General features: G+C 41.3%; 1 protein-coding gene across 3 annotated transcripts in view; it reads left to right on the top strand.

The window, feature by feature from the left end:
* Positions 1-4,934: 4,934 nt before the first annotated feature.
* The window catches only part of HTR7 (5-hydroxytryptamine receptor 7), a 94,494-nt gene continuing 84,386 nt past the window's right edge, over positions 4,935-15,042 (top strand). For all 3 annotated transcript variants that reach the window (XR_007513476.1, XR_007513477.1, XM_049855649.1), the window contains exon 1: positions 4,935-5,558. Coding sequence is in view for 1 of the 3 variants with exons in the window: in XM_049855649.1 (XP_049711606.1) it covers positions 5,011-5,558 (548 nt within the window). In the remaining 2 variants the exon portion in view is untranslated. The remainder of the gene's footprint in view (positions 5,559-15,042) is intronic.

Genomic DNA, 15,042 nt, shown 5'->3' with positions numbered 1-15,042 from the left:
ATACTTCTTTGCTGGTTTTTCTCCCTCTCCCTGACCTCACGATGTTGGAGTGTCCCAGGTTGAAATCCTCAAGCCTCTTCTCTATGTATTATTTCTCTCGTGGGATCTTCCCCTGAACTTGTATCTGCCTCATTGACACCTCCACTTGAATATCTGATAGGGTTTCAAACTTAACGTGTCCAAAGAAGAACTCCTAAAACAATAAACAATATCTGACATTAATACTCAATAAATATTAGTTGACTCAATCAGGGAGTGAATGCTGATTTTCTCTGTTTTTCTTTAAATTGAGAAACTATTTTTCATGTATTAGAAGAAGTCCTTGAAATTCAGACCTTGGGAAACTGACCATGTTCAATTTGTTCCTCAACAAAAGCTTTCTAAGAAGTTCTTTTTGGAATTTGCAATGCCGAGTAGATTCCCCACTAGGGGGTGTGCATGTACCACTTATATTTCAAAAAAAAGTTTTTAAAAAGTTGAGTAATTAATAAAATAAATAAATGCTCTTGAGTGTGTCTGTTCTTTGATTTTCTAGTTCACCTTTTGGGGGGGTTTAAAGGTTACATATGTCTTGGAAGAGAATGGAAATTTTTACATGGAAGGAATTGAAAAACAAATACATTTTTGTAGTTAGCATTAAGGAGTAGTATAAATCAAAGTAGCACCATCAAATGATAAGTTATCTAAATTAAAACTAAACTTACAATTCACTTGTAAGCCCAAAGGATTATTTTAAATGATAAACTACTCTTGGTTATGAGCATTATTCAACACTGAATTCATTTGACAAATGTTTACTGAACCCCTAGCATGTGGCAGGAATAAGTACTCTTGCATAGCAGCTCCTTTTGTCACCCTGGAGTTTTCAATGGCGGAAAACTTGGCTGTGAGAGAGGGAAGTTTGAATCTGATCTGGCTCTGCCTCTCTTCATAATGTACTTGAGAGTAACATGAAACTTCAAGTTTGTGGCAGGAATAACAAAGTATCTCTGCCTTTGGGAAGTTCACAGTCTAATGGGGAAGACAGGCATGTAAATAGAAGGCATAATACACCCATAAGTGCTGTAATAAAGACATGAACAAAACACCTGAAAGAGCCTACAAAGAATGAAAACTGCTATGGCAAGGGGGATTGTCACAGAGGAGGTGACGTTCCTGTGTCCTAGACTACCTGCTTTTATGCCCACTGGGCCTCCAAACACCTGGGTTGACAGGTTTAAGTCATTGTCTCTAGGATTTGTGCCCTGTGTCTCTGTTACTGCTCTACACCCCTAGTATTAGCCAGTGGGTAGTATTCAGATATTTGTATATGATAATCTTAGCACAATACCTATCTAAGACTTTCTGGATTTCCTAGGCTTTTCTCATCCAATTCTGGGGTTAACGGACACCCAGACAATTAGTTTAGTTGAGTGAGGAGGCAATGAGGTGTAAAAGTGAGAGACTGACAACATTTGGAGAAGTGAAAGCCTGTAGGAAGTCAGCTGTGTTAGCCAGGGGGAGTTATTGGAACCCCAGTCAGCATGACCTTAGCACACTTGATTGATCAGTGGGTTGCCAATGAATCCTAGGGTATAGGCAACTTTCTTTTACTTGTGCTTCTTGAAGTATTTTAGATTGTCAGCGTATGCGGGTTTATGAGAAAATAAGCTATCCTAAACTTCTGTCCAGCTTCTGTCCAGGATAGTTTATTTTCTCATAAACCAGCATCCGCAGTTCGAACCCACAAGCTGCTCTGTGGGAATAAGTTGTAGCAGTCTGCTTCCATAAAGATTTACAGCCTTGGACACCCTGTGGGCAGTTCTGCTCTGTCCTGTAGGGTCACTATGTGTTGGAATTGACTCGACGGCAATGGGTTTTATGCTTATGTCCTATGCAGGGTATGTGTGAGTTTGCATAATTAAACATATGAATGTAGATGAGGGGGAAAAAAGGAGTTTTATAAAGATGATGATTCATGTTGTGGGACTTGGCTACTCTTTGGAATCCCCCTAGAATAGTTTTAAGAGCAGGAAATTTCCAATTGGAACATCTCGCGTGCCCTCATTGGCAATTTTATGAGATTGCTGTTACATGCAGTGAGAGTCTAGACAAAAATTGGTGCTTTTTAAAACATTACTATTTTTTTAAATGCAAGAAATAAGAGGGATAAAAACTACAGAATACAATTTGATTTAGATCCCAACACCTTCCTTACTGCTTCCATCATAACTGCCAAAGAATGGACAGGCAGGGGGAGGGGGAAGAAACAACACCTTGATAAGAATTTTAAAACAACAGAAGACCAAGGGCAAAAACAAATGACAAATTCAGGTGAACATTTAGGATTTCATTAATAATTTTTAAAGCTATAGCTTTAGTTTTTCTTTGTGAAAAAATCAGGGAAAAAATATACATGAGAATTTAGCACTTTTATGAAGTTACAAGTATTTGTTAGTCAAGGTTAGAGGGAAACTGAAAAAATTCCAGATTGTTCTGTCAGGATTTTGGCATAATATAATCATAGATGAAATGTAAACTCAACATAAGCAAGGTAATGCTGCAGAAGCCGAGATTTTCAATAACTGTGCTTATGTATTGTGACAGCTTATAAATTAAAAACCTAGCAATTTCTTGGGAAATACACTCAGCCATCACAAAGGATAATGAAATAGAGGTGACAACTTTATAAAAGAGAGAGTTTGGACCTGATGCTATATTGAAAATGAAAGAGGAAGTAATTTTGGAAGTAGTATTCTAATGATTATTCAGCATGTTTTTATACACCCACGACTAAAAAACAAAAGAAAATCAGAAGTTGCTATGAATTATAAGTGGGCTGGTAAGAGTGTAGACGGTAAATTATATTGACTGTGCATTCAAATAAAAACTATTAGTTTTCAAATTCATTGTATAATTAATTCATGTGGAATACTATTCCAAAGAGCCAGACAGAATGTGTAAGCTGAATTAATTAGGGTATTAAAGGAAAAAAATAAATAAAATGAGAAAAATGAAGTGTATCTTGTGAAATTTACTACTTTCAAGGAATTTTAAGGAGGTCTTAAAAGACAATTCAAAATCATAAAATCAATAAATGAGACGTGTCAACATAGTTACGTGTGATCTTGGACAACTTATAAAACTTTTCAGTCTCTATTCCTTCTCTCTATTAAAAGGTTAAATAATCTCTTAGCCTTCCAGCTCCAAACTATTATTCTTTTGTTTGACTTTACGTTTAATACTAAGTAAGGTGGAGGATACTTCCCTCCCACCTTAACTATTATATAGTATTGCTCTGTAGCCTGGATATTATCTGCACTCTTCTTCTAACTCAAGGGATTGATTTACTTGTCCCACAGAGAGGAGCTTCCGAAATGTTGGTAACAGTTAAAAAGCTGTGAAAAAGTGGAATTTTTTTCCACTTAAAAAATGTTTTTGACTGTGTACAAGGAAGATTATGGGCCTAGCAGCAAGCTAAACCTAGCTTTGAATTTTAACTCTTACTTACCAGCTGATTACAATAACTGTGTTTGCTTCTCTGGAAACTAGGGCTAACACCCCCTTCCCCTTGATGAACAAGAGTATTTTCAGTACTCAGATCGACACATTTTTAAGTTTCTGTTCCTTTTCTTCTTATTTATGATCCACTAGGGCCTAACTAGAAAAGCAAAGATTTGATTATTTTTTAGTCTTAAACTACAGAAATCACCACTGGCTTCCAACAGAACCTTTAAACAAAATGGAATGAAGCAAGTCTCACAAAACAACAAAAACCAGCCACTCTGACAGGTTTTGAATACCAAGAGGATTTCAGGCAATAGGTATTACATCAACAGACACCTGCAGGATTCTCCTGCAGAACGTCATAACTGGTCATGTCTTCCCTTACCTGCAGGATTTCTGAAACGCCATGGGAAAATTAACCCTCATTTCAACATGAGGCTTTGAATGAAGCCTGAAAGGTAGCCAGGGTCTAATTTCCGAGCTAAGGGGTCTGAGTGTAGCTGGCTGGAAGGTTAGGAAGACGAGTTTAACCCTCTTGGGGGCACCTTCCCGGGGCCTCAAACCCTCCATTTTGCCACAACCGAGCATTGCGTACTTTCCCTCGCTCTCCCTTTTTCTTCTTCTGAACTCCCACCCCCACCCCATTCGGCTGCTTCTCCTTTTCCAACTGCGTAGTCTCCCGTAAGTGGTCAAAGTAGGAAACGGAAGTATCAATTTGTTGTTTGGTGTGGTAATCAAGTAGGATTCTTTAATTAGGAAAAAAAATCCCCCCTCCCGGTTCTTCATTTTGCCATGAGTTCAAATGTCCGCTGCCCCCTAAGTGGTCCTAACCTAAGGGTAAAGCCCCACCAAATTGTCGTTTACTAATTTATTACACTGTGAGAATGTTCTGGCCCGTTGGAGGGGTCTGAGTCTCCCGCCGCAAAGAGAGGTCCCGGGGCGAACAGGCTCGGGGTCCCGGGAGGCGCGTGCCCCGCTAGCTACCCCACCCACCGTGGGGAGGCTTGGAAGAGTGGTGGTCTCTGCCCAGCGGGGGCAGCCTGTCCCGGGAGCGCGAGGGGCTCAGGCAGTGGCCGCGGGGACGCGGCGCGGCTGCCGCAGGGGAACGGCGGCGGCGGGCGCGAGGGGCGGGGCGCACTCCACAACTTCTCCCGCCACCTCCCGAGCGCTCCCGGCCGAGCCAAACCGCTGCTGCGGGCTGCGGACTGCGGTGCGGCTAGTCGAGCCCGGCCAGCGCGCTCGCGAGCCCGCGAGCCCGCGCGTCCCGAGCGCCCGTCGGTTTCTCGAAGCGCCTCTCGCAGGAAGTTCCCGCGCGGCCGCGCTCCCGTGGTGTCCGCAGGGGCTGGGGGGCGCGGGACGTGCGGGGCCCCGAGGCCGAGCGAGGGCGCCCCCCACCGACGAGCGCGCGCCCCCTAGCTTGGCTGCGCAGAGCAAAAGAGACGAGGTGAAGCCCCCGGGACGACAGTCGCAGCGCGCGTAGCAGGCGCGCAGGTTCCTTGGGCAGCAGCTCATAACGGTGCGAAGATGGAAGTTAACGACACCGGTGCCCCGAGCCTCTACGACCGCTTGCACTCCTTACTCCTGCCGGAGATGGCACAAGGGCTGCCCGAAATGATCCCCGACGGTGCAACCGACCCGTCCTCGACTGCCTGGTCCCCGCACCTGGTGCACGGGACCGCCGAAATAACATCCAGCCCGGATCCCACCTCCTGGGACGCTATCTCTGACAGTGCCTCGGGCTGCGTGGAGCAGGTCAACTACAGCAGAACCGAGAAAGTTGTGATCGGCACCATCCTGACGCTGATCACCCTGCTGACGATCGCGGGCAACTGCCTGGTGGTTATCTCGGTGTGCGTAGTCAAGAAGCTCCGCCAGCCCTCCAACTACCTGATCGTGTCCCTGGCTCTAGCCGACCTCTCCGTGGCCGTGGCCGTCATGCCGTTTGTCAGTGTAACCGACCTCATCGGGGGAAAGTGGATCTTCGGCCACTTCTTCTGCAATGTCTTCATCGCCATGGACGTCATGTGCTGCACTGCCTCGATCATGACTCTGTGCGTGATCAGCATCGACAGGTAAGGGCCCCCCGGGCCGCCCCGTCCCAGGGTCGGGCTGGCGATGTGCGGGCTTCTCAGCCCGGCGCGCTCGCCTTGCCTGTGCGTAGTACCGAGCCAGACTTCACCAGCCGGTTGAAGGGCTGCGCTTAGAACATCAACCCCCACACACCAGTCCTACCCCAACCAACTTCAGTTACAGCGTTGCTTATTTAAACCTTTGAAAGGAAAGCCCGAAATGTTCTGGTTTACTGTAGTGAGGATTTTAAGACCAAAGTTAGAATGTTTTAGCGTTAGCAGTTCCAGCAGGGGGTCTCTTGGCTTGGTTTTGGAAGGAAGGGATTTGATATTCTCTCAGCTTGACAAACCCTTGCTGCGAGCCTGAAAAGTAATTTTTTAGTTTAAGAAATCAGACGGGTAAAGCCACCTTGCTTTCCCAGTTGTAGGAGCTACTACCCCGGCCAATGAAAGGAGCTAAGGATGGAGCGGGAATTGGGGGCCTATATATTTTAAACGTTTAACCCCTATCGTTGCTAATTCCTAATCACGTTCTTTTGAAAGTTTGGTTTTAGTGTTTGGCAACGCTTCCTTTATCCTGCAAGCTTTACTTGCTGTGTGAATGGGTCTTTCTAGCCTTTAATCATATTTTTCGGGAACCTTCTCTTGAGAACTCCCCCACTGGAGTAATTGAAACAGGGGCTGGCCACTTGTCAGGGATGCTGGGGAAAAAAAAATTCCTGCCTTGAGTGTCGTATTGGAGGAGGAGACCCCCAACCCCCTCCCAGCATTTCTTCAGACTCTAAGATTACAGGAATCCGAAATGGAGGTAGTGTTTGGGCATAGAAATACTGTGCAATTGACTATTTGAAGTATGGTCCCAATGCTCTTTTGGCCACAAAATGACTCTCTGTTTCCCCTATAACTGAAATATTAAGCCTAATGGTCACAATCAGAATTCTACTGGTGTTTTAAAAACCTCTCTTCTCACAGAACTGGTATCCTGTCGTGTTTAATGATACAGAGAAATTGTTGCGTATTTCCTCAGCAGACCTAAAGACCCTTTAAATGCGTAGACCTGTCAGCCTAGGAGAAATAATTGATGCCTCCACTCTTAAAATGATAGTGTCTCAAAGGATAGTCTAGCATGAAACCGAGATTTTTCTCCTTTTCCTCCTTGTAAACAGGACTCTTTGTGGTTTGTTGGTATCTAACATGTTCTTTCATTTTACTGCTTGACCAGGGTTTATAACTACTAATTAAAGGGAATGGTAGAAAAGGGGAGATTTTCAAGAAAAAAGACATTGTAGCAACATTTAGTTAAAGGTCTAGGTTATTTTTTTAAAAATCCATCCTGCCATTGTATATATTAGAGTTGGGGGCTTCTGATGGAAAGCAGGGAATTATTTTAGGATCAGAGCATGTGTGTGAATATTAGCTCCAAACTTGGCAGCTGAAGTTCTGAATTACTGTAGTTCAGAATGACAAAAGCATACGCACTTACAATCTGGCTACTGCAACAGGAATTAGAAGCTCAGAACTCTGATTGCGCAGTCAACCAAGTCCATGCTTCTTGTGTCAATGGGGTCCTTTTAAGTGGAATTTAGTATGATAAAACAACTAACAATTTATGCTGCAAGTTATGCATTTAAATCTTTTTTTCCTCATTTCATAATTTGAGAAATGATAAATAAACAGCACTTGGTGCTGATTTTTCTCTTACGCAGCCAGTGCTTCTGTTCTTCTGGGCATATTAGGGTTTGCCCAAGACCACCCTGTGCCTCCTGTATGTGAGCTAAAGGCATCCTTCACTCAATGTTCATGTATGACTTAGTACCAGCAGGAACTTCTCAAATGCAGAGAAGAGGTTAACCCTTCTTGGCAAGAGCTTCATCAGCTATAGCCTTATGATTGTCACAAATTGTGGCAATATAGGGATATGGGTTATATCGTTTCGTTTCCTATGAGAATTGCCCCATTGGTGAATTCTGTTCCCAAATGATTTTAGAAGATCAGCATATTATTTTTTCAGATAAAATGAAGAATTGATAAGATGGGAAGATGGAGATTGCTTTTGTTCCAAGAAGACACTGAACTAAACGTGAGAAAATTTAAAATATATTTGATATCTTAGGTGAGTTATTTCTGAAAAGCTTGTTTTCTTCAGTTCCATTGCAGGTTATGACCGTCAATATAAATATGTGCTAATAAAATATTTTTGAAAATATTGAAGCTTCATTCTTTCATTTGTTCCCTCTCGCGTGCGTAACCAAAGATGAATAACAGTATTCCTGGTTTTGAGCTTATGCAGATATCTGATGGGCATTTAACCTATTCAAGATGGAACCTTCCATTTTTTTTAGCCACGCCCACGATGCTGAGCTGCTTTTCCAGGCTTTTCGAAATGCAGTGTCATACCATGTAGAACCTCCTCCACCGTCTCCAAGACTCCCACCCCCACCTCTTCCGGATGATGACTCATAGTCACTGAAAAACAGCCGCCATTTTATGGGAGCTCTCATGTCTTTGTATCACCAGTCTTCCCTGCATCTGTATACCCCTCCTTCTTTTCTTTTGTCTCCTTCCAGTTCAAAACCAAGAAGACATTGTATTCCAGCAAAGGCCAAACCATTTGTCCCTCATATCCTATCCCCTCTCACCCTCTCAAGGACTTTGTTTCTTCGTTCATCTCTCATCTCTTGTCTGTCTGCAGCTTTTCCCTTTCTACTGCATCAAGTTTAATAGCATACAGATAAGCCCTTGACCTTCTATCTCTAAAAATCCCTTCTTTGGCCCCTCTTCTCCCTTCAGCTACTGCTCCAGTTTACAGGTAAGCTGCTCAAAGAACTGTGTCCACATTCTGTCTTTACTTGCTTACCCTTTAGATAGATGAATTTGTCACTTATCTGTCACCAGGTCATCAGTGTTCTCCTAAATGGCCTTCCTGGTTCCACTTCTGTCTACCTCCCATTCATTCCCTATGAAGAAGCTAGAATGTTTTATTAAATTTTTTTAAAGTGGGATGAAATTTACATACAGTGAAATGCACAGATCTTAAATGTACAATTTGATGAGTTTTGGTAAATGTGTATACCATTATAACCAACACTCCAATCAAGATATAGAATATTTTTTGTCATTCCAGAAAGTTCCCTCATGCTCCTTTTGGAATGACTCTGTAAAAATAGAAATCAAATTACCCTTTTATATACAGTTTCAAAATAGGTAAAACAGTTCTGTATATTGTTTCTCTCTCTAGTTGCTACCAAGCCAATTCCAACTCACAGTGACCCCGTGTGTGTCAGAGTGGAACTATGCTCCGTAGAGTTTTCAGTGGCTGAATTTTTGGAAGTAGATCATCAGCCCTTTCTTCTGAGGCACCTCTGAGTGGACTCAAACCTCCAACCTTTCAGTTAGCAGCTGGACAGGTTAACCCTTTGCACCACCCAGGGATCCCTGCATATTATTTAAACCCCCCAAAAAAACCTAAACCCACTGCTGTTGAGTTGATTTCAACTTATAGCGACCCTATAGGGCAGAGTAGAACTGCCCAATAGGGTTTCCAAGGCTGTAAATCTTTACGGAAACAGACTGTCACATCTTTCTCCCACCAGCGGCTGGTGAGTTTGGACTGCCGGCCTTTTGTTTAGCAGCCTAGTGCTTAAACACTGTGCCACCAGGGCTCCTTTCCGTATATATTGTTTAGGGAAATTTATGTAAGGAATGAGGAGCCCTGGTGATACAATGGTTAAATGCTCAGCTGCTAACTGAAAGGTCATCAGTTCAAACCCAGCAGTGGCTCTGTGGGAGAAAAAACCCGTAGATCTGCTGCCTTAAAGATTGCAGCGTAGGAAACCCTGTAGGCCAGGTCTGCTTTGTCTTACACAGTTGCTATGACTTGGAATTGACTTGATGGCACACACAGCATCAACAACAGATAAGGAATGGTGCAAACGGTCAAGCCGTCGACTGCTAAGTGCAGAGGTCGGTGGTTTGAATTCACCCAGAGGTAACTCAGAAGAAAGGCTCGGTGATCTGCTCCTGAGAGGTCACAGCCTGGAAAACCCTGTGGAGCAGTTCTCCTCTGCACACATGGGGTCACTGTGAGATGGAATCGACTCAGTAGCAGCTGGGTTGCTCTTGGTTTTCATAGAAGGAGTGAAAATATGAAAGAATGCAGAAGAATAGTGAACACTACATTCAGGAGAGCAGTTATGCCTGGTCGGGAGGAGGCGGGTATAATCAGGGAGCAGCACACAGATCAACTATGTTGGTAAATTTTCTTGATCTTGGTGATGGGTACAGTCTTGTTACTGTTTGTGTAACTTTTTTATGTTTGAAATATATTTTTAACTTCTCATTGCAATACAATTTACATGTAGAAAAATGCACAATCCTAAGCATAGAGCATGATAAATTTCCACAGAGGGAACACATCTATGTAATCAACCACCAGATCAAGAGATAGATGGTTACCAACATCTCAGAGGTCTCTCTACCTGCCCCATCCCAGTTTCTGATTCTCTCGAAGATAACCGTTGTCAGACCTCTAACATCATATATTAGTTTTGCTCAGTCTAGAACTTTACAGAAATGGAATTGTGTAGTATGTACTCATTTGAATCTGGCTTCTCTTGCTCAATGTCATGTCTCTGAGATTGATCCCTAATTTTTAGCTTATCAGTCCATTCATTTTGAGTAGGAGTCCCTGGGTGGTGCAAATAATTAAGCACTTGACTACTAATTGAAAAGTTGGCAGTTCAAACCCACCCAGAATTACATTGGAAGAAAGGCCTGGTGAATTGCTCCCAAAAGGTCACAGCTTCGAAAGCCTATGGAGCAGACTTATTCCGCACATACGGGGTCACCGTGAGTCCAAACTGACTCAATGGCAACTAATTTTCTTTCGTAGTATTACAATGTATAAATATACCATAATATGTTTATCCACCCTCCTGTAGAGGAACATTTGAATTATTGCCAGTTTCTAGCTATTACTATGAGTTCTGCTATGAACATTGGTGTACAAGTCATTTTGTGGACAAGTTTTCATTTCTTTTGGGTAAGTACCTTATAGGTGCCTTAAAGGATTTTAGTTCCATCCATCCCCTCACAATTTTTGTGTTGTTACCATGCATTTTAAGTACATATTTTTAAAACCAAGTAGATAGTATTTTTATTGTTGTTTTAAATAATCAGTATTCATTCTTTTTTTTTTTAATATATTTTATTTATTTTTGGTGGCAATATACAAAACCAAACATACGTCCATTCGCAGTTTCTGCATGAACAGTTCGATAACATTGGCTACGTAATTCACATTGTGTCACCATTCTCACTGTCTCCACCCGTATTGTTTCATCACCATAATTATCCTGCCTATCGTTTAAAGTTCTTATCTGTATTTTAGATTGTTTTCAGATTAAGCTCATGTGTATAATTCTTTGTAAGAGCGTTATGCTCAAGGCAAACATTTTTTATTAATTGGGCTAAACTCTTGTTTACTTTAATGACAGCTTCATGGGATAGTTTTGAATCAAGACTTTAAGATTATTTCCAGACATTAGCTTTGGGGTCTCCGCAAGTCTCAATGGATCCAGTAAGTCTGGTTTCCATTTGAGTTTGAAGTTCTGTTTCCTACTTTTTCTCCGGATTCATCTGTTGGGTCCTCGATTAAAATGTTCAGTAATAGTAGCTGGACACCATCCATTTCTTCTGGTCTCATGATAATGGTAATGAAGTTAATAGCTTACGGAAGCAATTAAGCCTGCAGTTCATTTCCTTCTTTGACTCTTGGGTCTCCTTCTTTGTCTGCTGTTACAGGTAAATAGAGACGAATTGTTCTGTCTTGGGTGGCTGCTCATGAGCTTTTAAGACCCCAGCTGCTACTCACTGAACTAGGAAGTAAAACAGAAACTCCAAAAACAATGTTAGGCCGATTGACTGGCTAGACCCATGAAGCCATGACCCTAAGCCTTCGAGCCAAGGAAACTAATCCCATGAAGTGTTTAGTTGTACTTTTTTTTTTTAAGTAGTGTCAAGAGGTACAATCTTTAAAAAAGTTTTTTAGTTGCTGTTATAGTTGTAAAATTATATAAAAACACTTTATTTGCCATTTGGCTACCTCCCTTTTGTTTTCTGATATACAGCTTAATGATAACAGCTACATTAGTGTGGTTGTGTAATCACTGCCCTTAGTAGATGTCAACTTTTCCATCACCAGAGACAGAAATTCACTACTTCCCAGTGAGTGATTTCTCTCCTTCCCCATCCCATCCCTGGTAACCACTAGTAACCATTGGTCTCTATATAGTTACCTGTTCTTGTCATTTCATATAAGTGAGACCATACAATGTTTGTAGTTTTGTGTTTGACTTCTTTTGCTTAGCATAATGTCTTTGAGGTTCATCCAGGTTATAGCATGTAACAGGACTTAATTTTTTCTTTAAGGCTGAGTAGTATTGTATATATGTACCACGTTTTGTTGATCCATTCATCTGTTGATGGGTACATGGGTTGTTTCTACCTTTTTATTATGCAAATAATGCTGCAATGAACATTGGTGTACATATGTCTGTTTGTGTCATTGTTTTTAGGTCCCTAAGAAATATATATATATCATAAGATATATATGGAAACCCTGGTGGTGTACTGGTTAAGTGCTATGGCTGCTAACCAAAGGGTTGGCAGTTCGAATCTGCCAGGCACTCCTTGGAAGCTCTATGGGGCAGTTCTACTCTGTCCTATAGGGTTGCTATGAGCCGGAATTGACTCGATGGCACTGGGTTTGGTTTTTTTTGGGTTAAGATATATACGTGTATATATATATATATATATATATATATATATATATATATATATATATATATATATATATATATATATATATTTTTAATGAGGGTCTGCTGGTAATGAGTTCAGTTTTTATTTACCTAAAAGTGTATTAATTTTACCTTCAATTCTCTGAGTATGGAATTCTAGGTTTGCAGGGTTTTTTGTGTGTGTGTGTGTTTTCTCAGCACTTTAAAACATTCCATTGTCTTCAAGCTTCCACCGTTTCTGTGGAAAAATCATCTATCAGTCAGCATTATTATTACTCCTCTGAAGGTTACTTCTCTGCTTTTAAAATTTTCTCTGTCTTTAGTTTCCAACATTTTTTCTACACTGTTCCTAGGTCTAGCTTTATTGATTATTTTTTATTGCTCTTCTGTTGTTTTCCCTCGGTGGCGCAAATGATTTGCATTTGACTACTAATTAAAGGTTAGTATTTATTTGAGTGGTACAAGCTCATCCAGCAGCACCATGGAAAAAAGGACTGGCAGCCTGCTCCTATAAAGATTATAGCCAATAAAACCCTATGGAGCACAGTTCTACTCTGTAACACATGGAGTTGTCATGAGTCAGAATTAACTCAGTAGGGGTGGGTTTTATTTATTGTTTTCCTGCTTGGAGTTCTTAGTGCTTATTGAATTTGTGTATCGATTCCTTTAATCAGTTTGCTGTTATTGCTTCAAATATGTATTTTTAAATTTTTTTTTATACTTTAGGTAAAAGTTTAAAGTGCGAATTAGTTTCTCATTCAAAAATTTATACACAAATTGTTTCATGACATTGGTTGCAATCCCTGGAATGTGTCAGCACTCTTCCACTTTTCACCCCAAGTTCCCCATGTCTATTTATCAAGTTTTCCTGCCCCTTCCTGCCTTCTTTGCTTTTGGGCGGGTGTTGCCCATCTGGTCTCATATACTTGATAGAACTAAGAAGCACATTCCTCATGTGTGTTATTGTTTGTTTTATAGGCCTGTCTAACCTTTGGCTGAAAGGTGGACTTTGGGAGTGGCTTCAGTTCTGTGTTAGCAAAGTATCCAGGGGCCATAATTTTAGGGGTTCTTCTAGTCTCTGTCAGACCAGTAAGTCTGGTCTTTTTTTGTGAATTTGAATGTTGTTCTACATTTCTAACCACTCCATCCAGGACCCTCTATTATGATCCCTTTCAGAGCAGTTGGTAGGTGGTAGCTGGGTACCATCTAGTTCTTTGGGGCTAAGGCTGGTGGAGGCTGTGGTTTATGTGGTCCATTTGTCCTTTGCAATAATATTTTCCTGTGTCTTTGGTTTTCTTCATTCTCTTTGGCTCTGGATGGTATGGGACCAATAGATGTATCTGAGATGGCTGCTTGCAAACTTCTAAGATCCCAGATGCTGCTCACCAAAGTAGGATGTAGAACAATTTCTTATGAACTATGTTATGCCAGTTGACCTAGATGACCTTGAGACCACAGTCCCTAGCCTTCAGCTGCAGCAGCTCAGTTCCTTAAGGTGTTTGGATGTGTCTAGGAAGCTTCTATGGCTTTGCCTTGATCCAGTTGTGCTGATTTCCCCTATATTGTGTGTTGTCCTTCCCTTCACCAAAGTTAACACTTGTCTACTATCTAGTTAGTGATTTTCCATCCCCACTTCTCTCCACCCTAGTAACCATCAAAGATTGTTTTTTCTGCGTGTAAACATCTTCAGTTTTTATAATAGTGGTCTTATACAATATTTGTCTTTTTGTGATTGACTTATTTCACTCAGTGTTATGCCTGCCAGATTCATTCATATTGTGAGATGTTTTAGGGATTCATCATTCTTCCTTGTCTTGCATAGTATCCCATTGTGTGTATGTACTGTAATTTGTTTATCCATTCATCTGTTGATAGGCACTTAGGTTGTTTCCATCTTTTTGCTATTGTGAGTAATGCTGCAGTGAACATGGGTGTGCATATGTCTATTCACGTGAAAGCTCTAGGATATATTCCTAGACGTGGGATTGCTGGATCATGTGGTATTTCTATTTAGGCTTTTTAAGGAGGTGCCATATTGTTTCCCATAGTGGTTGTACCATTTTACATTCCCACCAGCAGTGTATAAGAGTTCCACTCTCCGTGCACCCTCTCCAACATTTGTTATTTTCTGTTTTTTTTGAATAGTACCAGTAATGTTGGAGTGAGATGGAATCTTACTGTAATTTTGATTTGCATTTCTCTAATGGCTAATGATCCTGAGCATTTCCTCATGTGTTTGTTGGCTGTCTGAATGTCTGGTTGGTGAAGTGTCTGTTCATATTCTTTGCCAATTTTATAAATGGATTATTTGTCTTTTTGTTCTTGAACTGTTGAAGTATTTTATAGATTTTAGAGATTAGACCCTTGTCAGATATATGGTAGCCAAAATTTTTTTCCCAATCTGTGGGTTCTCCTTTTACTATTTTGGTGAAGTCTTTTGATGAGCATAAGTGCTTAATTTCTAGGAGCTCTCAGTTATATGGAAATCCTGGTGGTGTAGTGGTTAAGTGCTATGGCTGCTAACCAGAGGATCGGCAGTTTGAATCTGCGAGGTGCTTCTTCAAAACTCTATGGGGCAGTTCGACTCTACCCTGTAGGATTGCTATGAGTCGAGATCAACTCAATGGCAATGGTTTTTTTCTCCCCCAGTTACAGAGTTTATCTTCTAGTGTCTGTATGTTGTTAGT

The sequence above is a fragment of the Elephas maximus genome, chromosome 16 (genome assembly GCF_024166365.1).
Source record: "Elephas maximus indicus isolate mEleMax1 chromosome 16, mEleMax1 primary haplotype, whole genome shotgun sequence".
In the NCBI taxonomy this organism is placed as follows: domain Eukaryota; kingdom Metazoa; phylum Chordata; class Mammalia; order Proboscidea; family Elephantidae; genus Elephas; species Elephas maximus.
The sequence above is the reverse complement of the archived record's forward strand: the minus strand, read 5'-3'. Positions and strand labels throughout refer to the sequence as shown.